At 51.4% G+C, this 25,653-nt stretch overlaps 3 protein-coding genes across 3 annotated transcripts in view; 1 reads left to right on the forward strand and 2 right to left on the reverse strand.

Moving 5' to 3' along the window:
* LOC126543715 (neprilysin-1-like) overlaps positions 1-816 on the reverse strand; it is a 33,189-nt gene extending 32,373 nt beyond the window's left edge. The window contains exon 1 of the mRNA XM_055078245.2: positions 737-816. The gene's annotated coding sequence lies outside the window, so the exon portion shown is untranslated. The remainder of the gene's footprint in view (positions 1-736) is intronic.
* LOC126543716 (uncharacterized) lies at positions 4-9,322 on the forward strand. Its single transcript, XM_050190821.2, has 5 exons — positions 4-1,208; positions 2,236-2,606; positions 3,889-4,231; positions 6,041-6,679; positions 8,679-9,322. Exons 1-5 carry the CDS (start codon positions 822-824, stop codon positions 9,243-9,245), a joined length of 2,307 nt encoding a protein of 768 aa, XP_050046778.1. The 5' UTR covers positions 4-821; the 3' UTR covers positions 9,246-9,322.
* Positions 9,306-21,464, reverse strand: LOC126543717 (uncharacterized). The gene is made up of 4 exons (XM_050190822.2): positions 21,189-21,464; positions 14,991-15,337; positions 13,194-13,538; positions 9,306-9,407 (listed from the first exon to the last, which is right to left on the reverse strand). The coding sequence occupies exons 1-4, from the start codon at positions 21,397-21,399 to the stop codon at positions 9,306-9,308; spliced, it is 1,005 nt and encodes a 334-aa protein (XP_050046779.2). The 5' UTR covers positions 21,400-21,464.
* Positions 21,465-25,653: the final 4,189 nt, after the last annotated feature.

Consider the following 25,653-nt stretch of genomic DNA (forward strand, 5'->3'; position numbering starts at 1 on the left):
ATGACCTCATTAGAAGACACAAACGACCATCGACACATGGTGCTCTACCTTTGAAAGTTTGCACGTGAGGCGGGCACACATCGTCGCGTATGTGACTCGTTACCTAAAGCCTAACTCCTCTTAGGCCGAATAGCCATGCCGCTCCTAAATGAATGAACGAATGAACCTTTATTTCAAAAAGAAGGACGACTCTCGGCCGCTGTAGAGGATTCAATTGCATTGTTAGGGTTGGGTGAAATGTATCCCCATCTCGGTCTATGGTCTACGGTCTATGGGAAACCCCTTCACTTTCTTCGATTCATGTTGAATTCGGTTGCTTTCGAAATGAGCCACTCGAAACAGACGAGCAGCGACTGCCCACACCTATGCCCGATGTACGCATCGCGCACAAGTCATGCAGAGCAGATTTACAACTCCTGCTCTTGGAGCTGCGCAGATTTTTTTACAAGGGAGATACCATATCCGACAATTACTACATGACGACGTGATAATCCCAACAAATCTAATACAGCCTTCATGTTGAACACGTCTTGAAGCGCACCGGCACACAGACAGAGGGTTACAGAAAAGGTGGCACGACAGCCGCGGCAACATCTGTTCAGCATGAACTTTAACCATTAGCCCCTCTCGCCATCTTGCTGTAATACGACCTAATCCTCAAACAAATATATATATATTTCCATTCTTGTTGGCCGATGCCCCGTAGTGGGTAAGTGCCGTAGATCGGCGGCGTAACCTTCCGTGCGCGCCGATCGGTTGCGTGCGAGGGAGACGAAGAGGCCGACAGGCGTCGACGTCGGCGGGCCGGTCTGGGCAGCGCCATGGCGTCCGAAACGATCCCGTCGGGCGAGCCCGACGTGGTGGTCTGCATCAAGGGCAGCGAGTTCCTGGCGCACAAGGAGATCCTGATGGCGGCCAGCCCGTACCTGCGCGACATCCTGCACGAGATCGGCACCGAGCAGCGCATCAAGGTCGAGCTCGAGGGCGTGTCGCCGTCTGCGTTCGAGGCGCTGCGCTCCTACATGTACCTGGGCAGCATCCGCATCACGTGCCAGAACGTGACGGACGTGTACCGCTGCGCGTACAAGCTGCGCATCCGGGCGCTCATCTCCAAGTGCCTGCAGTACTTGGCCGAGTCTGGCGAGGTGGGCCGTCACGTGGTTCTCTACGTGAACGCCGTCAAGGTGGCCATGCGGGACGAGGAGAAGGTACGTGAGGACCACTCGGCTCGTCGGGATCTGTACTCCGCATCCCAAAGCGAAATGACAAGCGGTGGCTGTCGTGTTCGTAGTTTTTAAGAAAATATGACACGACAAATGTATACTTTAGCGCACAACATTGGGCTAGCTGGTTCGCATGCTAACATTTTGCTGCAAGCAGCGAAGAGAGAACAAAGCAAAGTGCACGACACAGGCGCCCAATAAAGGAATTGTGCGGGGGCGTATAATTAAGGAACGCGTAGTATATGCGCCGTCTCTTACGCAGGGCGCGCAAGGGATGATTGGCTTAATTCAGCAGAGCCTTTTCAGAAACAGCTCTGCAAGCCTGCCAGTGCGTTTACTAGACATGTCAGTGCTCGCTATGTTACCGGGAGTGACGCGCGCTCGCGTGTGTATCTAAAAAAAAATTGAAGGACGCTTAAGCTTCGCCTTTAAGAGTGGAACGCAATAGCATTCAAGGAACCATGACTGCTTTTCACGCTTCCCTGCAACTGCAGCATATGCAATCGTAATGTTTACCGGGAAACGCTGTCGGCGAACGCTATACACGAAGGCGAGATTTCTGGTAAAAACGCGGCCTCTTGCGTGGGCTGATTCCGAAGATAGTGCACAGCCGCGCAAAAAAAAAGACATCATTTTCAGATTTCTGTTATTGTTTCGGACTTTTAATATTTAAGTCCGAGAATATGTAACATAAAAGCCATGCGCTGTCGGTGTTGTTGGTTCATAACCTTTGTTTGTGGGCTGCCATTCTCAAAATTCCGAGGAACAACTTTGTCAAGAATGTAAGACTAAGCATGAGCAACTTTGGTGATATAATATTGTACCAATATAACCCGCATATACCGCATGTCATACAGCAAGGCGTGGCATATACACATACCTAAATATATGCGGCAGTTTTCGCTCACGGAACGCCATTGTCGGCGCCGATGCCGACACCGGATTTTCTGCGACGCGAGGCCCTTAACGCTGTCAAAAAGCGCGCATGAACGCAGTCTACGCGTCCCAACAGGTGGCGTTCCAGTTCCTCGTGGAGCACTTCGACAACGTGATGCGCTGCCGCGAGTTCCTGGACCTGACGGCGGCCGAGCTGTGCAGCATCCTCCGCTCCGACGTGCTGGGCACGCGCAGCGAGCTCAACGTGTACATGGCGGCGCTCGCGTGGCTCGACCACGAGTACGAGCGGCGCCGGGGCCTCGAGGAGCAGGTGCTCGAGTGCGTGCGCTTCCCGCTGATGGACGAGGCGACGCTGATGCGCTGCTTCCTGCCGCCCATCTGCCCCAGCGCGGCCGTCAACGCGACCGTCAAGCTGAGCATCGTCAAGGCCATCTTCACGCACCTGGCGGCCCAGCGCAACCGCGACGACCTGGCCCACGAGTACAGGTGCGTCGCTTTGGTTTTTCGCTACACGGATATGGCGTGCACATGTAACGGATGCCGATTGCAAGCAGGTACACTTGCATGCACCTAACTAAAGATACGTGTAGATACAGGTAACCGATAAATACCTTATGCAATTAACTACATATATATACATATACAGATGTAGGTAACAGACGCGGAATCCAAACACGCTTAACTTATTCACATAATTGCAGATACGGATACATATAGGCACAGATAACGTATAAATAATGGGTGCAAAATACAGGTACACTCAACTACAGATACAGGTAGGTATAGATACAGATAAATGATGCAGAATACAGATACGCTTAACTTATACACTTACCTCGCTGAACAGAATTAGGATGGTTGTCCCGGTTCCAAATTGCGCACATGCGAGCAAATATTCCAGAAGCAAGGAGTGCACAGAAGTCATGTGAAACGAATGATATTTTTGAAGCGCTCTTCTCACACAACACTTTCATTTTGGATAAACCAGCCTCGTCATAATTCTGAGCCCTTTGCTACAGCGTGTCTCCCCAACCTAGGTGTTACTTTGTGCCGTTAAACTGTATCGGTCGATAGGTGCATCGGCCAGTTATTCGATACGACGTGTTAACTGATTCTTCGTGATAGCACTAGGCTCTTTCATGCTTTTGCAGCGTCTACGGGGGACTTGACCGAAAAACAAATTTAGCTCAGAGTGAGCACTTGTTTGTGTCTTGTTCCTGCATCGTTGATGTTCGCGCTGTCCTCACCGCGTACAGTCGCCAGCTAAGCCATGCAGCGATTTTGTCGAAAGCTAGGCGTATCGTTTCCATGCCAGCGTTTGCGCTTACGAACAAATAAGTACGGTATCATAGCGGAGAAAGGATCCTGCCAAGCGGGCTTCTCTGCTCTAGCTCTCTTATTGTGGAGAAGCCATTATCGACGAGTGTTTTTCAAGGGGCTACAGCCACACACACGAACATCTCCTGAGGCATGAGGTTGGCGTAAAAGCTTCCGGACCACGGCTGCCGAGATGGAGCAACAAGCACTGTCTGAAATGTTCAATTGAGTGCGGAATTTCAGTCTGAACAACAACAGTGTACTCATTCATTTCGGGCGATATACACGCCTAAACCGCGAAGAAATTGAGCTTGTTCGCGGTACCCAGCCTTCGGGATGCAAAACTATTGCTTTAAAGGACGTACTCGAAGACCTTCGGTCTCAGTTGCACAGTGTGATGGTTGTCGCCCGCGAAAAGTGCCGTAGTTGTTCAGCACCGCCGAACGCGCAGGTCGCGGCCCCGCACGTACCTGGCCGAGGACGGGCCGGCCATCGACTGGGACGCGAACGGAGTGGTCAAGAACTTCGAGAAGTGCTCGTACACGCGCGAGAACCAGACGCTGAGACACGACGCGGCCACTTGCATCCAGGACACGTACCGACGCCACCGCGGCTGGCCGCTGCGCTCGGTGCTTCCGCGGCTGGACTCCGAGATGGGCGCGGCGGAGACGCCCTACGCCGAGTTCGTGCCCACGTGGGTGGACTCGAGCGAGTCGCTGTCGACCAAAGTGCGTCGCGACGCCTCGCAGGACATGCACGTCGACCTAACGCCTTACGAGGCGCAGCTTGAGCTGGTACGACGAGCCGCCAGCTGTGCGCGACGTGCGTCTTCTTTTTATTTTTTTTAAACCTTTAGTTTGCTCTTCGACGTCGTGATTTCGCTACGCGTGATTGTGAAGCCCTGCTGAAGTTCAAGGAGGAGCGGAAATCTAGTTGTGGTCGCCGCGTATTACGGCCACCGCTAGGTGCGCCTGAGAGCGGTGGATTTATATGCACCACTTTAATGCGCCACTTTCTCGTCCCTTGTCACGCGTTTTCTCCGTCATGAAGCGGCACCAACGTGCTCAAGTTCAGGTGTACGTTCAGGTTCAGGTGTACGTTCAGTGTACGTGTCAGGTGTAAGTGCGCTGCTTCAATATCATGGCTCACCAACTGGCCTATTAGTGCCTTTCAGGCCCTTTTGTATTTAATAAGGAGAATGCACAAAAACGAGCAAGCGTCGAATACGTTATAGCGAAGAATACAGGCGTGTGCTTCAGGAGCGTCGTCAACGCCTCGCTCGAGAACAGAGGTCGCGCGCTCGGTGCCCGACGCTTGATCAACAGACCTGCCTGTGTATCGTGCAACGTTCTGGCTTGTTAATTGAACCACGTTGCAAGGTTTTTTTTCTTCTTCCCACCAAAAATATCCGCTCTATATGATTCGCACAAGATTTGGTGCGTCTACATTTACCGCTGTCCCGCCACCTGTGGGTTTTACAGGAGCGGTGATTTATTTTTGTGTGTCGCTGCTAGTTTTGATTGGTGTTTCTGCCTGCGGCCCTCTATGTAGCAGTAAACCCTTTCGTTCAGCAGCCTTTCGACACGAAGTTCTTCCTCTCGTCCATTGCCATGTATCTCCAACCAATCTCCTTTCAGAATAGAAGAATTTCTTAACCTTCAGAAGTATCTCTCTTCCTCTCACCACAACCAACTTCCGCTGCTCCATTTGCTTTGCTCGTGCAGCCCTGGTTCGTCCTTACTTTACGCGGACAGCGTGCCTCACTCGTTCCCCTTAATGATAAACACTGCGAAAAGCGTGGCACGCAAGAGCCAGAGTGCAATTGACACTACCTGTTACGTCGTTTTATTGCGCGGTGAAATCAGTCGCTTCTCCTCCGCCCGCCTCGCGTTCCTCGATGCCCCATAGCATGCGTTATAACCCAACACCCAGCATGCGTTAATCGGGACCCTCGTAACAGACGTCCGTGACCATGATCGTAGCTCTTATGGGCACTCCAACAACCTCGGTGGCTCCGTGACGTTCTGGCTGCTGCGCACGAGGTCGCGGATCGATTGCTGGCCCCATTTCGGCGTTGACGAAATGCAAAAAATGGTCGCGCATTTAGATTTAGGTTTACCTTAAAGAACCCCATGTGATCGAAGTTAATCGGGATGCCAGCCACTACGCCTTGAAACCTTAAACTTACATTTCAATTTTAATTTAGTTTTTACAGGTACTCGGTCCTTCCTCGGTACTCCCACTTTCACTTGACACTCACTCGGCTTGGTGGTTTCATTGCTCTGGTTCAGTGGATACATGGTGTTCTCCCACTGAGCATGACGTAGCGGTTCCCCACTTCGGCGGCCGCATTCCTACACGGCGGAAGAAAGCAGAAACGCTCGCGTAGCGGTCATTTCCGGTGCACGTTGTAGAAACCCTAGCTGTCAAAATTAATGCGAAGCCCTCCACTAAGGGGCGCCTATCATACTCGCTGTACTGCTTTGGGCGCGAAACTTGATCGATCTTACCCTTATCTCCGACGTACATCCCTATGGAGGCGAAGTTGCCCTCCATGTTACCATTCATTCATTCATTCATTCATTCATTCATCGTGATTGTAGGTCACGCGGAGCCAGGCCTGGGTGCGCCGGTTCCTGGCACTGCGCCACTACAAGCGCGTCCACGCCCGAGTCCGGCCCGTGGTCGAGCTCGAGGCGGTGCTGGACGAAGACGACCCGTACCAGCACTTTCTGGTGCGCCACCCGGGCTCGCGGTCCATGCCGGGCATCACGTGGGACTCGTACCCGTCGCGGACGCTGCCGTGGCACGCCGGCGCGCTGCAGGACCCGGACTGCGCCGTCGTGCTCCTGCTGGGCGGCGTGGAGCCGGCCAAGAGCCACGAGCTGGCCACGGGCTGCGCCATGCTGCGCTACCACCCGCTCAAGCGCGAGCTGACGCGGTGCGGCCGGCTGCCCCAGCCGCGGCACAACCACACGGCCGCCTACCTGGACGGCTGCGTCTACCTGGTGGGCGGCTTCGACATGCGCAACACGCACCTGGCCATCAAGTTCGCGACGCGCACCTGCTTCCGGATGCCGCTCGAGGAGAGCGGCGCCGGCCAGTGGGAGCGCGTGGCCGACATGAACCACGCGCGCTGCAACCACGCCACGGTCGCCATGGGCCACAAGCTGTACGCCGTCGCGGGCCAGGACGAGTTCGACCGCTTCCTCGCCTCGGTCGAGATCTACGACCCCGCGCAGGTTCGCTTTGTCGGGCGCTCGCGTATGCGCTAATTCGCCGAGGAGCAAAATGGCGCACGTCCCACCCGCGAAAGCACATTCACCGCCATGTGAACACGCACTTAAGCTCCTTCTTGCGTCTCCTACGGAGGCTGCTGGAGTCTTCGGGTTTGGGTGCCTTGAATATGTCAGCTCAATGTGTCTTCCTTCCAAAGTGTTCGATGTCTGCTCTTTACAGCCCGTGCTTGTTAAGCCGCTACATGTCTTCATTGTTCGGATAAAGTCTGACGATGGCTGAGCACATAGCAATCGACGTAACTGGCTTATTGAGAAATGATACCGCAGATGACCCCTCCGCTGAAATTCGTCACAAGAAGTGTGCGTTTCGTGTTCTTGCTTTGCAGATATATTCCATAAGTATGTGCAACACCAAACAAAGCGTTTTCTACGTACGTCGGCCCCGTAGTCAGAAAGATTATCTTGTGTAAGAGCATTTCATAGCGTTAATATTCGTCACGCAAATAATATATCGGTTGCTCTGGAACGCGACGATACCCGCGGCAACGACGAACCGTGAGCCTCATAATTTTTTTTCTTTCTTTCTTTACTGGTTGATTAGCTATGCAGTATTCATATACGTTGACTTCTACAGGCGAAAGTCTTCATAATATTCGTGCCGCGTCTCAGATAGGCTCACACGTACGCAACTCGTTGCTCGAAGCTGGCTTCTATGCAATGAGGGTTCTTCCGAAAGAAACCCACTTCACTCATTCTGTGTTTTAGCGGCGATAGCCCTTACACGGAAAGCGTTCACATTGTGTGGCTGTTTGAGGTCGTTTCTTAAAAGATGATAAGCATTGTCATGGAGAAATTAGGGATAAACAATAGTGGCATCCAGGATCGAACGTGGACGTTTTCGATTTTGAGACAGGCGCTTAACTAGCACACCATGCGGCCTCTTTGTAACCCGGAGCCGCACCGCATTTGACACGCTTTTCAACTGGTTTGATTGTTGCGCACTTGAGAACGTAAGGCGGAGTCTACATCTGTCTAGTAAAGCAAAAAGTAAAAGAGAGAAAGATTGATACACAAGTGGCTTCAAGAGCATTGACCTTCTCAACCTATCAGGCTTACTAAGTAAGTCCAAGTATACTTGGACTAACAAACAGTTTTGCAGCGCGAGTGAAGAGTCCATGAAGGAATCTCCTGTCTATTCGCACTTGGAACGCTTGGTTTTCAAGGACAATCTGCCAGCTAGTCCGTGAACGAGTTATATTGCCAGCAGACAGTTATATCTGGCGACCAAAGGCGGTGGCTCAGTAGCTGCGGCGTTTTGCTACTGGGCACGATGTCGCGGGTTCGATTACTTTGAGATTCCAAGCGCCGTCGAGCATTACGTTTAGCGGAACAGTGACGCGTATTAGCGTGTACGAATACCGGGAGACGTACGTAAAGGCGAGCAAGTGACGACGGTGGGGCGACGTTTTCCTCCAATGTCGTTGTTCAACCAACGCGCTCGCAAAACGTTTATCGCAATTTCTGGCTTTATTCCAATGACTTGCTAGCTTTATAAGCTTGTCGATAGTGACATAAGGTATACGCGGACACGTTCTCAGCTTCCTCGAAAAGGCGTTTGTAGAGCGTTATGATTGATTATGATAAGAATGTCGCCACGTTGTCATTCTATTCTGTTTGGATCACTGTTCTCGGGTTCTGTTTGAATCTCTACGTTGATCCGACCATTACAGCGATTCAATTAGAACATTAATCCAGCGATCAGCTAAGATTCTAGCTACAATTAAGAGCTACGTCGGCAGTCCGAGCGAGTTGTAATCTAGCACGGCGAAGAATGAGGCTGCTGCCCATGCGCCAGTCTGGTGTGGTTCGTGGCGCAGTGGGTCGACCGGAACAGTCCGTAAGATAACGAAACCAGAGTGCGTGTTACTCCCGGTTACTCGTTCCGCTGTAGCACGTCTGGGCGTCTCCTGTGACGGGACAACTTTGGTACGCCACTCGGCAGGACCAGTGGACCGAGTGTCCGGTGCCGCTGTGCTGCAAGATGTCCGCGTGCGGCGCCGCGCTCCACGCCGGCAACCTGCACATCGCGGGCGGCGTGGTCCAGTCGAGGCGCCGCACGGACAAGGTGTTCCTGGTGCCCTCGGTCGAGCATTGGGACTCGGCGTGCCAGCGGTGGCTGCGCGAGGCGGCCCAGCTGCCGTCGGGCCGCGGCTCGCTGGCGCTCGTCTCGTACATGGACCAGCTGTTCGCCGTGGGTGGCCTCACGCGCGGCGAGGACTGCCTGCTGGACGTCACCGCCGACGTGCTCTGGTACGACGCCAAGCGGGGCCTCTGGAGGCCCGCGGCGCCGCTGCCTCAGCCGCGGCACAGCGCGTGCGTGGTGAACGCGGACGACGCCATCCTGCTGTTCGGGGGCCTGGTGAACGCGAACCAGACCGAGGCCAGCTCGGACGTGCTCGCCTACGGGTTCCGCCAGGACCTGTGGGAGCAGGCGGCCCGGCTGCCCTGCGGCACGACCGGGTTCGCGGCCGTCGTGCTGCCGCGCTTGAAGCGATCGAACGCACACTGACGCCGCCTCGCTCGGTTTCTTTTTTTTTCTTTATTGTTGACGTCGACAGAACGGGATCGATTAAAACGCGCACCCGAGCCGCGGTCCACAGTGTCGCTTGCCGCTGTCAGCTCGGAGCATGTTGGCCCTCCTGGCTTCCGTCTCCGACAGAGGTCTCGTCAGCTGCGCGAAAGAAAAGACGCATGCGTTGTTGACGTTGTGTGTGTGTTTGAAAGGGCAGCGAGTATACCTTGCACTCGCGTGTTGTACGTATACGTTGCTGGTTATCAGTGTATCAGAGATATAACTATGGCGATAACAACGGGTAATTTTTTTCCAGGGTGCAAAGGGCGCACCGTTGCTTGCGTCAGGAAGTGTGTGGAACGCACTGATTACTATAATCCAACTTCTGAATGCTTCTAAAGTTTCTAAAGAGGAACGCAGCTGACGTGATTTCGGAAGCTTATACGCAAACTATTTCGGCTATCACGATTCAGTGTTACCAATGCTCTCGATAACTTACGTCGTTAGCTTCTTTATAAGTGTGGTGTGATGACGTTCTCGGGCCTTGTTCAATGAATGACAATACTTTCTGTTACCATATTTTCTTGCCTTCTCCTCCAATTTTCGAAATGCGTTGTTCTTACGTGGGTTATACACATTTCAGCGCCATATACTTGCAAGCATATTTGTGACTGATTTCGATATATTTCTGTGGCACTCTAAAGCCGCAGCTTCTGCGGTAACCTTAATTTGCGTGCATGTCTCAGAAATCAAATAGCCCTAACTGGTTTTCATTTTTGCTGAAACAGACAATGTACGTATGCCCGAATTTTTGTCTAGAGCGGCGAGGCGGTGGATATACTGCGAGGCTAAGGTGGTTATGTTTCTGCGCTGTTGCGTCTTGAGAGAGAATACTTTCGGACAACAGTATAACCGCAAACACAGCCCGGAAGCCATCCCCTGGAATATGCGTCATGCCCGCTAGTCAGCGGACGCTGGTTAGTAGACGTGGCACGCTATTCAAATGCTGTTAAAAAAACAACACAGACAGGTAGCAGGTCTGAAGCTTTGCCAAAATCGTTTCAATACTATATGCTATACTAATCTATAATTGAATTTAGCCACTGTGAAACCTCGTTGCTGGCCTTTTAAGCACGCACCGCAATGAAAATTTAGCGATAGATTGTGTACTCATAATTAGCACGCAAACGCATGCCGAACTCGTCGACAGTGGTGGATTTCCCGCATGGTGCAAATGTGCATGTGTGTTGCGCGACAGACGACGATTTTGGCGCAATACCCCAGACAGTCTAGTTCAGTGAGTAGCGCCATTGTGACAGGCATTCTATAGAGGTCTAACAATCTGTCTTGGCCATTGCACCACTCGTGCAGAGCGTCTCTGATGGCGTTTTTTCATTGTAGGTCACAAAAGCTTTCGCGCTTGTCGCTGCTCTGTTTTTGCTCGAATTTTGCAGCAAGGTCGCATTTTTATGCCCCCGTCGTTATATAACACTGGACATTGTTACTTGCCTGATTTGTCAAGAAAATATATACTAACATCAAGAAAAAAAATACTCGTGGGGACCACATCGCACCCTCCATTGAGCAGCTGAAACTAGTCTCGAAGGTCATGCATTTGCCGTGCAGCAACCGTTGGAAACGACCAGGCGACATAAAGTTTTGGGCAACACAACGAGACGCCTAGATGAAGACATGACATTGACTTTCACGAAAGCCAGGCAAAGTAACGGTGCCAAGTGTTGCGTTGAACTATTCGGACCATTAAGTGCGATCTTGCTGCGAAACTTGCGACAAAATAGAGCAGCGGTTAGCGCAATATCCTAATTTTATGTTGTGTGGGCCTCACGGTGCCTTTTCTGCCGGAAACTCGTGACACGTTGCGTTCATCGCCGGGGTCCGCTTGTCGGCGCGGACACCCGGCACGACTTTCAAGTGACCGCGGACGCTTCTCAACCTTGGATGCCTGTAAACTGCGCAGACATTACGACCGTATACTGCTCGTGCTTGCTTAACACATCATTCAACGCATCATGTACCAACGCTTCGTCCTTTTCACGCTATTTACACACCCCTAGCTGTTCCCTTAATTGCGCCAGAGCAGGGTAGTTACAGTCTGTCTAGTGGTTGCCTTCTTTTTACCTCTTGCCACAGTGAGCGGACAAACCGTACAATAAAATTAGAAGCGGGCAGAAGTCGCGCTTTCGTCATGCTGAGCTTGGCAGTTGAAGTATACTTTCCACTCGCGAAATACAGCGCCAAAGTGAAAACTCCATCACTTAGTTGTTTGGTGGCATATACCTCGTGGCGCTGTCGGACCAAGTTGTTCTACGGGAACAATGATACGACAAATTTATTGCCACACAAAGCGCAATGCGTCAAGGTTCTATTTTATTTGTGCGCTCACGTGTGACCAGCACTACCGTGACATAACGCAAGTACCGTGCCGTCATGCAAGTGGACTGATAGTGCGTACTATCAAACGGGAACGGTGACATGTAAGCAGCAGCGCTTATCAGGCAAAAGATAGACAGTTTGGATAGTTGGTACGGTAGAACGTCCTGTCTTCTTCTAGTCTGTGTGTGTGGCACTTCGCGCTACAAACCAAGAATATCTTATCAGGCAATTGATGTTTTGCTCGTAGTGAATTCTTCGCCCCCACTTCTGTGATGTTGCGGTTCCAGGCGCATGCAGGCCTTTAAGTGATGTCCAGATAGCGAAGGAACTGCGTCACTAAGAGTTTACATCCATGGCCTCAAGCGGGCTGGCGAGCAGCCCGTATTTCAGTGCGAGACGCCGGACACGCTCTTTGCAAGATAAATAAAAGGGAGGTTGTGCTAGATATGGCCTTCATATATCTATTTGATGACATTTGTAAGAAGCCTAGGTGACGTCGTACCCCTAAATGACCCTCAGCTCGTAACAAACTTAGATAATGTCACATTCAGAGCGCGCAGGAATTGTCACTATAGGGTGATGCGATAGTGTGCAAGTCCATGACGCCACACATTCCAAGTAGCCCATACATCTCTGTACGAGATGACAATGACATTACCCGCATGATCGTTGCCTCTGCAAAGCGTACGTTCACAAAAAAATTGGCTGCGGCTTAGCTCAGCTGGCCCTAAATATGCAAAGCGAAAGCTTGGTTTAGCCTGGTTAAGTTTTGGTTTCACTTGGTTAACCTTTGATTTAGTTGTAATTATTACTTAGGTATACAATCATCGTTAAGATAGGTATGACATCTGTGCCTAGGTTGGTGGCTAGACATGCCTGTGATTGGGCTTGGGTAGACACGCATTGTTCGACGGTGCGACGCCTGTGGTGCCACAGGGAAAGCGCAAGTACCAGACATGCAAATAGACACCGCGCACATGCGCAGCGTCGAAGTACAAACGGACAGGACGCGAACGCTACATTGATCTCGACGCTGCGACGCCTGTTGCACTCTTGACCCTACCCAGTGAAGCAGCTCGCCGGGCGATATCCGCGGGGTGGTCAGACGCCGCTTGGCGACAACGGCTCAAAGCCTCCCGCGCAACGCTCAGAGAAGACGGCCTGGCCGCGCTCTCATCCATGGCCAAGCTCGCATTGACTAGTCGAGCGCAGCGCCCCTCTTAGCCAGGCGCACGGGGAGTCACGTGGTGAGGCGGTGGTGCGGTGGCGACCCAGGTGCGGACAGCGCATACGCCAAGGCGGCGGCGGCGGAGCTCGGCGCGTCGAGTCACGGGATGCGTTGCCAAGGCTACGGCGCAGCTGTAGTCAAATGAAGGTCAAATCGCTGGCGACGGCGAAACTCGGCTCGACGCGGTTAGCAAAGATTTCACTTTAAAAGAATGCTAGCTTGATGACGTCACGTTCCTCGACGACACCACATCCGTCACAGACTTGTACGACGCCAACGCGACAAAGCCTATATAGATAGAATTATGGCGCACAGGCCCGCACCTGGTACAGGACAACGCCCATGTTGAAAGTGACGGCGAGCAGTTCTAGAAGCCAACGGCGATCGAGCCTAAAGAAGCCCATCGCGTCGGGCCTCGGGTCGACGCAGCCCTCGGCGCGGGCCCTGAGCGCCTGCATCCTGCTGCATCCGGGCGCCCGTGCTAGGCTGCGGTCGGGTCCCAGCTGCGCCACGCGAGTGTCGCTCCTCGAGGTGTCAGCCAGCAGCAGCAGCAGCAGGTTCCACAGGCAGTGAGCCAGCTGCGCCAGCGAGAAGAGCACCAGGCCCCAGAGGAAGCCGCGCACGGACACGGCCATGACGGCCTGCCGGAGCGCCACCGCGATGCCCACCTGGCACCCGGGGGGAGAGAGAAACGACGGCTGTATATTTGGGAGAGTGGCTGATGTCCGCTTATGCACTCTTCTAATCTCGTTCCACATAAGTTCCAATAAATGGAATATATCTGCAATAACGCTCGACGTGTGGAATGCTCCACTTAAAAGTGAAACTTATCTGTGACGATATTAAGAGAGGAGCTTGAGCTCGGGCCCAACTGCGGTGCCACCCTTTTCAAATACGTGCTAAACGCAGAAACGCTTTTCTGAAATAACCACTGAGCCGATTTTAAAAGAATTTGTCGCGTTTGAGAGAGAAAGCTAAGTGCTAGTGATTGTTGAAAGCGGAATCCCATGCACCGAGGAGATTGAACACGATCGTCAGTTGACCACCAACTATCCATGCACAGCGTTCGTCTAGGCTGCATTCTCTCATGTTGTGCCCGAGCGTACCATGAGTCACCAACTGGCTGAATCTTCACGATTATCGCTTTGAATCGGGGTGACGACAAATAATCACCTAGCATCTGTGATGTATACTTACGTTCTACCACGTCGTAATACAGTATTCTACTCATCTCTGGTTCACCTCTTAAGTACACCTATGTCGTTGACCCATCCCGTGCTCATTTCACCTCTAATTTTTTTTTCTTCCTTCTTTGGCGCCAATGTTGCAATCATCTCTTACTGGTGCGCCGCTGACCGGTTTACGCTGCCATCGTGCTTTGATCCCCAGCTCGTATATTTGACTGATCGGATATTTTCGCATTCCATTACGACGAGCCGACTCGTATGTTCACACAAGTATAACGCACACATGAGACACACGTATCTTCTTGCCCTCATGTAGTCAGCTCTTGCCTCAAAAAAGTCGTTTTATCGCTCTGCTTTATGGCACAAGTCTTTCTTCGATTTCTTGATCGCCTTCGGTAAATCTCGACATGTATTTTTAGTGGGAATATCGTTCTTATATCTGCCTTTTTCGCCCATTCTTGCGGTTGGTGGTCGACGACCAGTCTTGTGCAAAGGCGCGTCACCTATTTTCGAGATGCACGTTCGGCCGCGCGAGGTGGAATCTGACTCTTTCGATGATGTGGCGGCGCGCCCGGGAAGGACAGCTTTCCCCCCTCCCCCCTGTGGCGGCTGCGGGAGAAGATGACGGCCTTCGGTGCCTTCAGCACCTGCGCTCGCGGATCCGGATACAACACACACCTAAATGACCACCATAGATGCGCCGGTTAATGGCTCTGTTGTCTATCGAATCACGCAACGAAACAAAAAACGCTGCCCTAAGTATTGCCACTGCAACAAAAATACGCCATCGAACGCACCATTACTTCAATAAAGCGAGTAGCTTTGTGCAAGCTTTCAGCTATTCGCATACGTTGGCAGTCGTCGCAGATGGCTTCTGCACAAATCTCGCCCACCCCACTTCCCATCTATCGGCTCCTTTGTTGCAGTGCTCACCGCGCTGTTGGCGGCCCAGACTAGAAGCAGCGGAGCGGAGCGGGGACACTCCAGGGCCGCCCAGCAGAGCAGGCCGCTGGCCGCCACCACGCCGGCGTAGTCGACGATGCACGCGACGGGCACGAGCAGCGCCTGGGCGCCGCCCGGGCGGACGTCGACGCACAGGATGAGCAGTCCGGCCAGCGTGACCTGGTCGTTGAGCAGGAACGTCTTCAGCAGGTGCGGCACGTACGCCACCGCGTACAGGATCATCTCGAAGAGCGCGGCCAGTCGCAGCCACAGGGGCGGCCGGTCCCCGCGCTGCCGCCGCTTTCCGTGGTGCCGGATAGCCGCCGCGCACAGAAGCCCTGCAGCGGTCGCGCCAAAGGGAAAGACGCCTGCGCTCAAAAGTATAGCCGATATCGAAGCAGTTTACTGCAGCAAGTATGCCGCAGGCAGCGGTAGTCCGCTTGGTGAAGCACCGCACGCGTACTGCGGCGCAAGTTGTGGGTTCTGCCCCGGCCCACCTGCCGTAAGTTATTGTTTTGTCCACTTTCATTTATCTTCACCTTATTACTTCTGTACTTCAGTTAAGCGTAACAATTTACTTCATTATCTGTTACTTCGTATCCGTGGAGTAGCCAGGGAGGAGGAGGGCACACCGGGTACGTTCCCCCTGCCCCCCAAAATTTCTGTTAGTATGCGGCCTGCCCAGCAACATCCCCCCCCCCTTGCCCTGTTGGGTCCCTGACAAGTACATGCACCCCTCCCTGCCCCCCCCCCCCCCCTCACACAGTTTCCGAAAAAAAATCTTTCTGGTTGCACCACTGTTTTGTATAGTTTTGAAAAAAGAAATAGCCCTTCGGGTTCTTCTCGCTGAAACAGAACTAGAGATGTTCGAATAGCAAAATTTTGGAGTGCGATACGAAAAAGACTAGCAGGTTCGCTTACATCTTTCATTATGCTGCAATCATGCGTACAGCGTGAATCAGTATAACAATAACAGGACTACACGAGACAGGGACGAGCGCTAACTTTCAATCGAGATCTATTGCGGAAATGCGGTGATTTGTACAGATACACCAGAAAGTAGTACAGCAAGAAGGCGACAGGTGTAAAAGCCTTGGAAGCCAGCGCTCGTCCCTGTCTCATGTCGTCACGTTGTTAGTGCTTCGCGCTAACATGAGTTTGTGCGAACTTTCACGCAGGTGCCTGTTAAGGTCTATTACAAGTAGAACGCTGACGTTGTGTAGTTGGTTACTGTTTTACAGCGTGGGCTGTTACAGGCTCATTTCAATAGCCATTTCGGTTAGAGATGATGTCTGCCGCCGCCGCCAGTGTCCGTCGCAGCTATATATCGCCAGACTCCTACCAGCTATGGGCTTCGCCGTTCGGACGCGGCTGCCTAACACTCCTCAGGACCGCTGGCTGTTCGGTGCCTCTTGAAGCTTCGTTGACCTGCACTGGTGTTTTGGTTGAGTGAGTATTGGGTGATTTTAGGCGCCTCACTAACCTTACTTTAGTCCCTGATTTATTGGCATTCCTTGCATCAGCCAGCTTGGGCTGATGTCGACCTATTCTCTTGGCCAGGCGCGATCCGCCTGGTCAGCATCCCTGCCACCTAATGAATTGCCTCTAGATTTATTTTCTCGCAGTGGCGTCAGCACCATTTCTGTTGCGCTCGTGCCTACCTATGGAGGTTCCATCAGGCTCACGAACCCACAAGCTGTCCAGAAGGAACCACGTCCAACCACTTACAAACCGTCACTGACCTGCGAGCGTTCGGACGGGGAGGTATAGTATGTCCGGCATCCGACCAGACCTCTGTTGAAGACTTACTGAAATGCACTTCATTCGCTTCCACTCCCGTGAGTGCTTTTATCCCGCCTCGCTTTGGGTGCACCAAGGGTCTCGCACGGGGCGTAGACTCCCGCTTAAGTCCAACTGAAACCCTGGACAAGCTCTCCGCAGCAGGCGTCATTGCTATTTACCGTCGCAATCTGCTGGTAAATAACGACAGGATTCCGCCGGAATCAGTAATTGCAACGTTTGTGGGCACATCATGTCCGTCAGAAATAAAGGTGTGGCCTCTTGTCTTCCGTGTAGAACCACTCGCGTCACGTCCAATCTAATGTCAGAATTGTTGGAGATTCGGGCACAGTGCAGGAGTATATAAGTCGAGCTTGCGTTGCGGCACCTGTGGAGATAGTCATCCTTCAAGTGAATGCTCTGCACAATCTCAAAAGTGCTGCCTTTGTGGGGAACACACCCAGCAGAATATTCGAACTGCTCAGCTCGCGCTTAAGAAATACAAATTCTTGAAGTAATCGACCGCTGTCGCTGCTCCCGAAGAGATGCAATCGCAGTTATTAAAGATGCTTCGGATGCTCTGGTCTTACAACGCGCAACCCTCCAAGCATGGATTTTAATATCTCAGAAGCGATTGACTCTGCTGTGGAAAAAGCAATGGCTAAAGCTATGGATAAATTTATATCCACCCTATCATGTTGCTTGGCAGAAGTCATTTCAGGTAAGATGATACAAATAATGCAAGGCCACTAGGACACCGATACGATCCTCTGTATCTAAAGCCACACCTCGAATGCCTAGCAACGAGTTGTGGCGGTGTAGCTCAGTCGATAGACACTACTCCACTAGTCCAACCAGGCGAGGATGAGCCCTCTTATTCAGACACCGTTATAGTGTGACAGATATGGAACTTGACGCTCGATCTCCCAAACGCATGAGATCCCCAATTTCTACGATTATGAAACCAAAATCAAAAAGAGTAAACCATCTCTTATGATTAAATAAAGTATCCTAAAGGCGGCAATTGCCGCTGCTGTGCGGTCAACACCATTTGACAGTTGAAAGTACTGGAAGCGAACTGTCGCTCTATATTCTCAATTTTAGAAAATTTATCTTGCCTATCTAATCAACTTAACCCAGATGTCATACTTCTTCAAGAAACTTTCCGATTAGATCGACACTCGCGAGTTGGAGGGTTACTGATACTTGTTTCCAGTAAAATTTGTCACGAGGCAAAAATTTCTTTTCATATCATGGATTCTAACTGCGAAATTTCGGCAATAGATTGGTGTCTCCCAGGGTATCATCCACATTCAACTATAAATGCTTATTTCCCCATCGGTATGCAAAGTACACATCAACATGATAGGGTTGTGGCTGCCTGTAGAAAAGAAATTTTGTTTGCAGGGGATTTTAATTCTCATCACGTGTCGTGGGGGCTAAAAACAGATTTGTGCGGTAAGTGACTACGGGAGTGGGCCATTGATAGTCACCTTTCGTCTCAGAACACAGGATAAGTAACATTTGCTAGAGGTCACTTTCGTTCTGTGTTAGATTTAACATTTTGTAGCGCTGGCATCAATGTTTCGACGTGGGTAGCGGTTGACTCGGCAACCAACAGTGATCATCTTCCGGTGTCATTGGAAATCATTTGTCCAATAACTTCTTTAGAATACCAGGCATGTGCATTTGTGAACCACAATAAGCTTTAAGACTTCCTTGGGCTCAGCTGTTTCGAAACTTGCCAGTGCCAATGATAAGGAAATTGCTTCAACCATTTGCCCAATTCTAGAGGGTTCCCGGAACCAAGTTGAATTTGTCATCCCTTCATCTAAAGGCACTGCTTGTCGTTGGTGGAAGGGTGAGTGTACGCGGCACTACAGAAAAAGAAAAGCCGCTTGGAAAATGCTTCTGCTTAATCAGTGCTCGACAAATCGGGAAAAAAAAATCCGTTTCACGTTGGCGTGTCTAAGCGCACTGTTAATCGAGCCAAAGATGAATATGATATTAGGCATTACGATTATCTATCACACTCAAAAAATAGGCGTGCTTTATTCGCATTTCTTATTAATCTCCTTAACCTTATTTTCCTTCCTCAAGACAAACCAACCATTTATTGGTCAATTCCCCATAGTGGGTATCTGGCGATAGCGGCGACGCACAACGGCGGCGGCGGACAACATCGCCAACCGAAACAGTTATTGGAATGCGCTTGTAACAGCTTGTGCTGTAAAGAAGATCATGTGGAGGTAAGGTGGAGGAAAATGAAAACTGCATTCTTCAATGCATGCATTGCTTCTCTCAAGAAAGCTTTCCAAAGAACCAACAGTTGCCTTACGACCGGCAACTCCGTGGCACGCATCGAATATACTGTAGCGGCGCGACCATCGCCTCCAAAGCAGGCAACCAGAAGGTGGGATCACGTGCAGGTAGCGCGAGTGGAACTGGTAGCTTTATTCTATGGTGGAACACGCTAGCGCGCGCTCTACCTGACGCGGTGTAGGCCGCTCCCGAGATCCCGCGGCACCATGGATGCCTGGCCGGCCTAAATAGACCGTGGCTACGGCGGCTATCCCTTCGCGTCGCCTCCCACAATAGCGGTAATTCCTTATTTTGGCTCATAATGTAATATTAAAAGAGCCCGAATATAAAAGTTTCTAATCAAGTATTCGATACGAGTCGAGGCTGTTCGGTTCGTATTCGAAACTATACAAAAATAATATTGCATGCTCCTAAAGTGATCAAAAAGTAAAGCCAGCACTCGGACGCAGTGCTGATAGGAGAGTGTTTTGCGAAAGCGATCACATTGCGAAAAATGTCTCGAAACATCCGTTCGGTACAGCGCATGTGTCCTATCCAGCGCCTCGTTCTGTCAATGCAGCGGTGCCTGCCCAAATTTTAGTATGCAAGGCCGCGGCAAAAGAAATTCATAACTTCTCACGGGGAACTCCAAGCGTATTGCTTGCTACGCACGTCTTTATCGCAGCATATATAGCCTTTGTTAAAATTAGCCCAAAATGAAATAGTGGAATGTTGTTAATACGTTCCAGTTTGATAAAAGGTAAAGAGAAGGACACCGACCACTAAAAAAATATAGACGTTTCGGCTCCCCTGTCGGGAGCCTCTTCTTTATTGAAATGAAAATAAAAGAAACGCAGTCCCATTATAATGGTGACGGCTACTCCTTTTCGCATAGCGGAAACAAGTCCGCAGCCTTGTTCACAGTGTAATCAAGGAGGTGCGATACAATATGTTCCCATTTGTAGCGTGTTCCCGCGGCTCTTGCACCATGGAGCACCGATCCCGTTTTGTTTCAATAGTGTCATGCGTATTAGTTCCCCTTTTGTTGCGTTTCCCTTCCCAGATGTTACGTCCACAAACGGCCACGGCACAGGACACCACCTACACGACATATCCATCGCAGGCGCCTAGGATGCTGACGCATGCATGTCGCTGCTGAAAATAGTTTGAACAGTCCAGCGCAGAAGGATCGCCATCGCCGTGTTAAAGTCGTCGCCAACCTCAGCACGCTTCACGAATTCAGGAGTTGGACGAAGGCACAAGGAGCTGTCCCACACCCATGTTTTTTCAATCCCCTTGGGTCTTCTAAAATTAGCGAGAGGCTTTGATCTGGCCGCCGAGATACGCGATTGGAAGACAACCAGCACCTCCCCCGTGTTGTTCGGGCCACGTCGAACTGGCAGACGACACCCGCGCGTATTGTTTCTCATTCTGAACTGCACGCACGTTTGCGCCCGGACGTGTCCTTTGATCTGATACGGCTTTGACATGACAACTGCTTTCGCAGTGGCCGGGTTCTTCTGCGTTAGTTAACGCACAGGAGCGAACGGCTTTCAAAGAGACTCCCGCGGACTGGCCGCCTAATGTCACCGAGGTGTTTAGTGTAACCTGCTAAATCGTTTGCTCTTGGCACTAACCACCAGGCGCTGCCGACCGTTGTCGTTACTTTCAGAAGATCCAGGGGTTTTAATGTTTGCGGACACTGTCTCGTAACCATGCATACCTTGTGCGTTTACTGAGGTGAAATTTAAAAAAATGGCTGCGAGTGCTCGTAAAGAGGCTGTTATCATCCAAGATTTGACCCTAGCGCCAGATTATACAAGCGTCACAGTCATTCGCTACTATGACCGCTTCAAAAAAGTTTCCATAGTTCAGTGTAGCTACCAGGTAATGATAACGAGTTTTACATAGCGGATATTCTATGCAAGTTAAAATTTCCGTTTTAAGTGATATCTTTTTGTCTCATCAAAAGTGCTGCCGCACGCGCTATCGCATATTACGTCTTCCTGGATTGCACGTTCTTTTTACCGCGTTCCCCTCAATATCGTATCACCGGGGTCTCTATTGCACCTTTCCTTGCCCTCGTACACCCAGTCGGTGTTCGTTTACCTGCGGTCAGGCGCACAATCCCGGCTGCGGTGTCAAGCTTGATGGCCTGGTCGCGCTCGGCTCGCCAGCACAGCAGCTCGCCGATCACGCGCAGTACGAGCGCCGGAATCATGCACGTCAGCAGGAGAAGCAAGATGAAGGTCTGCTTGTACGCCGCCATTCGACTGGTCGGGGACGGAGGTAGCGTCGATTGTTGACCGAGCGACTGCATGCGAACATGCGGCGCATGCCCCTTTCCCTCAACCCCGACCGATGTTCAGCTGTCAGCCCGTTACAGTTAAATCACCCTCTCTCTCCTTCATACTGGATCGGTCCTGCTAGATCCATGCAGTGCCGTCAGATACGGAACGCCCGTCAACCAATCGGAAACGAGAAGCAGAATAAGGGCTCTTCCGCTGTCGGCGATAATAATCCCCCATTGCGGGACACCAGTGGGACCGAAGTATGAAGGGTGAATTAGAGCGCACAGTGGACACAACGGGACAGCCGGCGCGCATTTTCCATTCCTCAGTAGCCAACGCAATCCACAGCTCTGACCACACCACACTGCACGGTTTTGGTGAGACGGAGCATATAGCTGCGTGGACGCGCGCGCGTTGCCTCGACGACGCGACGACGCTCGATCAGCTCGTCGTAGTGCAGAGAGCGCATCAGTGAGTTGACTGCTTCATGCATCGACCGGTTGTTTAATTGGAGAACGTGATGTTAATGAGCCCTGTACCACAGCTATCAACTTTGAAGGGCCTTACTATGTTTCGATTGGGGGACATCACAAGGATCTTGAATATTTCATGTCTTTGGCGAAGTCTCTGTCCATAACGATTGCCCTGTTTTCTTTTTATTTTAATGTATAAGCGAAATTGCCCGCTGCCGACTTTTTTCCCAAAACAGTAGCACGCTAATTGAATGTTTCTGTAAGCTTTGTAAATTAATTCGAGCAGCTATGCAGAGCTGGACTAATTGGAAAGCATGCGTTCTAAAAGTCCGCGCAGAGAGCACATCAAAAACATGACGGCATTTCTTTATTTGGTGCTGCCTCATATTAAGATATTACACTGTGAAAATACTTCATCAGAGGGACACCGCTTTTTCCGCTTTTATTAGCCGCGATATGAAGCTATAGGTGGCAGTGGTCGGTGGCACGCATTGTACACGGCGGCGCTTCGCTGTTGGCGAGTTCAGCCAATCGTATGCTAATAAAACGCGCTGCCTGCGGTGAACTGATAATATTGTTGCGGAAGGATAAAAGAAAAGAAAAGAAGAAGATCGCGAGACGCTGGCTGCTGCGTGTTGTTGCTGGTCAGCCATCTTAACTACATTGACTCAGCTTGTATATAAATATATTGTAAATACAGTCTGTCTATACTCCCAACATCCCCACAACATATTGGTGGAGATGCGGTGTATAGACAGACAAACGTTCTGCTTCTGTCGTGCGCTGCTTCGTCGGCCTGTATTCCTACTTTCGCTGTTTCGCCAAATACTTCGCCGACGTTGCTCGGCCTTCATCTAAAGAAGAACACGCCATTCTCATGGAGCCTGGAGCAGGCTCACGCGTTCACCGCTCTCGTCGGATTTCTCACCACCCCTCCCATACTTGCCCACTTTGATCCATCTGCACCGATCGAAGTCCACATTGATGCAAGCGGCATCGGCGCTGTTCTCGCCAACTGCAGAACGGTACCGAGTGCGTGATAGCTTACGCCAGCCGCCTGCTGTCACATCCCGAGAGAAATTACTCCATCACCGAGCGGGAGTGCTTGGCTTTAGTTTGGGCTGTCGCCAAGTTCTGGCCATATTTGTACGGCCGCACGTTTTCAGTCGTTACAGATCACCACGACCTCTGCTGGCTGTCTTCCCTCTAGAACCCGACAGGACAGCTTGGCCGCTGGGCTTTGCGGCTCCAGGAATTTTTATTTATTGTCAACTACAAGTCTGGACGTCTGCACAAGGACGCTGACTGCCTCTCTCGTCACTCCGTGGATTCTCCTGATCCTGCTGCGCATGATCTGGTGACCTGCGTTATGGCTTTTACTGGCATGACCGACATGCGCGCTGAACATCAATGCGACGAATCCTTACAGTCCATCATCGCCGGAGTGCAATCTGGCAGCACCGACTGCACGTGCCGCATGTTCGTGCTGCACGACAGCATCCTCTACAGCCCCAATATCAACCCTGACGGCCCTGAGTTGCTCCTTGTCCTTCCTCGTCATCTGCGATCCGTCGCTCTCGAACAAATTCACGATGCACCGACGGCGGGACACCTTGGAGTTTTGCGTACATATGACCGCATACCACGCCGGATCTTCTGGCCGGGTCTTTACCACTCAGTGTCAGTGCCGGAAGAAACCTCCCCTGCCACCTGTCGGACGACTCCATCCCACTGAAGTTCCCTCTGAACCGTTCTTTCGCGTAGGCCTTGATTTGCTTGGCACTTTTCCGACAACGACTAGAGGGAACAAGTGGATCGCCGTTGTTACTGATTACGCGACACACTACGCGATAACAAAGGCGTTACCGACTAGTTGCGCAACTGACGTCGCCGATTTTCTCCTCCACGACGTCATTCTCCGCCACGGTGCACCCCAACAGTTACTCACAGACCGCGGCCGCTCGTTTTTACCTCAAGTTGTCGACGACCTCCTCTGCTCTTGTGCTACTGAGCACAAGCTGTCCACCGCCTACCACCCACAAACGAACGGTCTTACGGAACGTCTCAACCGAACAATCGCAGAGATGCTGTCGACGTACGTCTCCAACGATCACCGCGACTGGGACACCACGCTGGCTTACGTGACGTTCGCGTATAACTCGTCCCGACATGACCATCGGAGGATATTCACCCTTTTATCTTTTTTATGGTCGCGACCCCACACTGTCGTTTGACACCATCCTCCCTTCTGTGCCACGTGTTGCAACTGAGCACACTCGTGAAGTCATCGATCGCGCTCACATGGCGTGTCAAGTCGCCCGATCTCATTTATTAGCCTCGCATCATATAGAACAAGAGCGTTAGGACCGGTGCCATCGTGATGTTAAGTTCGCCCCAGTTGCTTGGGTGCTCCTTTGGTCACCATGTCGTGGGGTCGGCCTCTCCCCGAAGCTTCTCTCTCGCTACCCAGGGCCTTACAAAGTCCTCCAACAAGTTAACGACGTCAATTACGAGATTTCGCCGTTACAGTTTGATCCATCCTCAAGACATCCTGTTGTCATCAAGTGATCCTGTTGACATCGTGCACGTTTCGCTTCTGAAGCCATACTTCGCTCGCAATCTTCGCCTAACATGCGCCGAGACGGCGCTTCAGCACGCGGGGTTCCTGTTACGGAAGGATAAAAGAGAAAGGAAGAAGATCGCGAGACGCTGGCTGCTGCGTGTTGTTGGTGGTCAGCCATCTTAACTACACTGACTTTGCTTGTATATATCTTGTAAATACACTCTGTATATACTCCCGACAACCCCGTAACAATATATTGCCTTCCAGTGTCTTATGTTTTTGTCGGATGCACGGTATGGTATGATGAACTTTATTTAATGTCCTGAAGATCAACCCTTAGGTTGACGCAGGCGGCTCCCACGTCGGGACAGTAAGGTTTAACCTTACCGCCGTATCATGGGCCTTCTGGACGGCCTGTACTTGATCGAAAAGACCTCCACTGTGTAGGACTCGCTGCCACCAGTCTCTCTCCTTGTCACAGTCTGTGAAAGTCACAGGTGAACTTTCCTGTTTTTCGTGAAAGAAGCGCAAATCGTCACTGAACAGCAGGCTGGCGCTAAGCAGCATACTCTGCGTCGGCACCCCATTGGTGCGTTCCGAGCGTGTACCACGAGCATTCTGTCGACTCTGTTGGCATAGTTGTAACACAAATCAGCTAATTCAGCACACACTGGTCCTCTTGCACTGGTTTCACAGAAAAAGAAGCCTGTTAATCTGTTGACTGATAAATTGTGTACTGCAACATTTGCACACACTTTATACGGTGGCATAGCCAGGGGGTGGCACACCGGGCACGTGCCTCCCCCCAAAATATTTGTTTTAGTATGCGGCCTACCCGGCCCTCCCCCCCCCCCCCGAAAAAACTTTCTGGCGGCGCCACTAACTCTATGCATTGCCTTTCTTCCCCCTTCTAGCAAGTCAAATTAATTTAAAATTATTTCAGCAAACCAGCTACGTCCCTGTGGCTCTCAGCGCGTTGGGATGAGCGCCATCTTGCTTAATTCCCGCATCGTTATTTTTTATCGCCCTATAACAGTAAAAACGGCACATTTAAGCTCAACTGAGGCTGTCATAGCACGGTTGCGTGTGCACGGCTGTGATACGTAAATGTCCAAATTATTTACCATCATCATCATCAGCAGCAGCAGCGTGCATTTATGTCCACTGCAGGACGAAGTCGTCTCTCAGGACGTTAAGTTGGGCCTGTTGGCTAGGATTCATTGTAAGGTTCGCTACAGCGAACCAGC

The sequence above is a fragment of the Dermacentor andersoni genome, chromosome 10 (genome assembly GCF_023375885.2).
Source record: "Dermacentor andersoni chromosome 10, qqDerAnde1_hic_scaffold, whole genome shotgun sequence".
In the NCBI taxonomy this organism is placed as follows: domain Eukaryota; kingdom Metazoa; phylum Arthropoda; class Arachnida; order Ixodida; family Ixodidae; genus Dermacentor; species Dermacentor andersoni.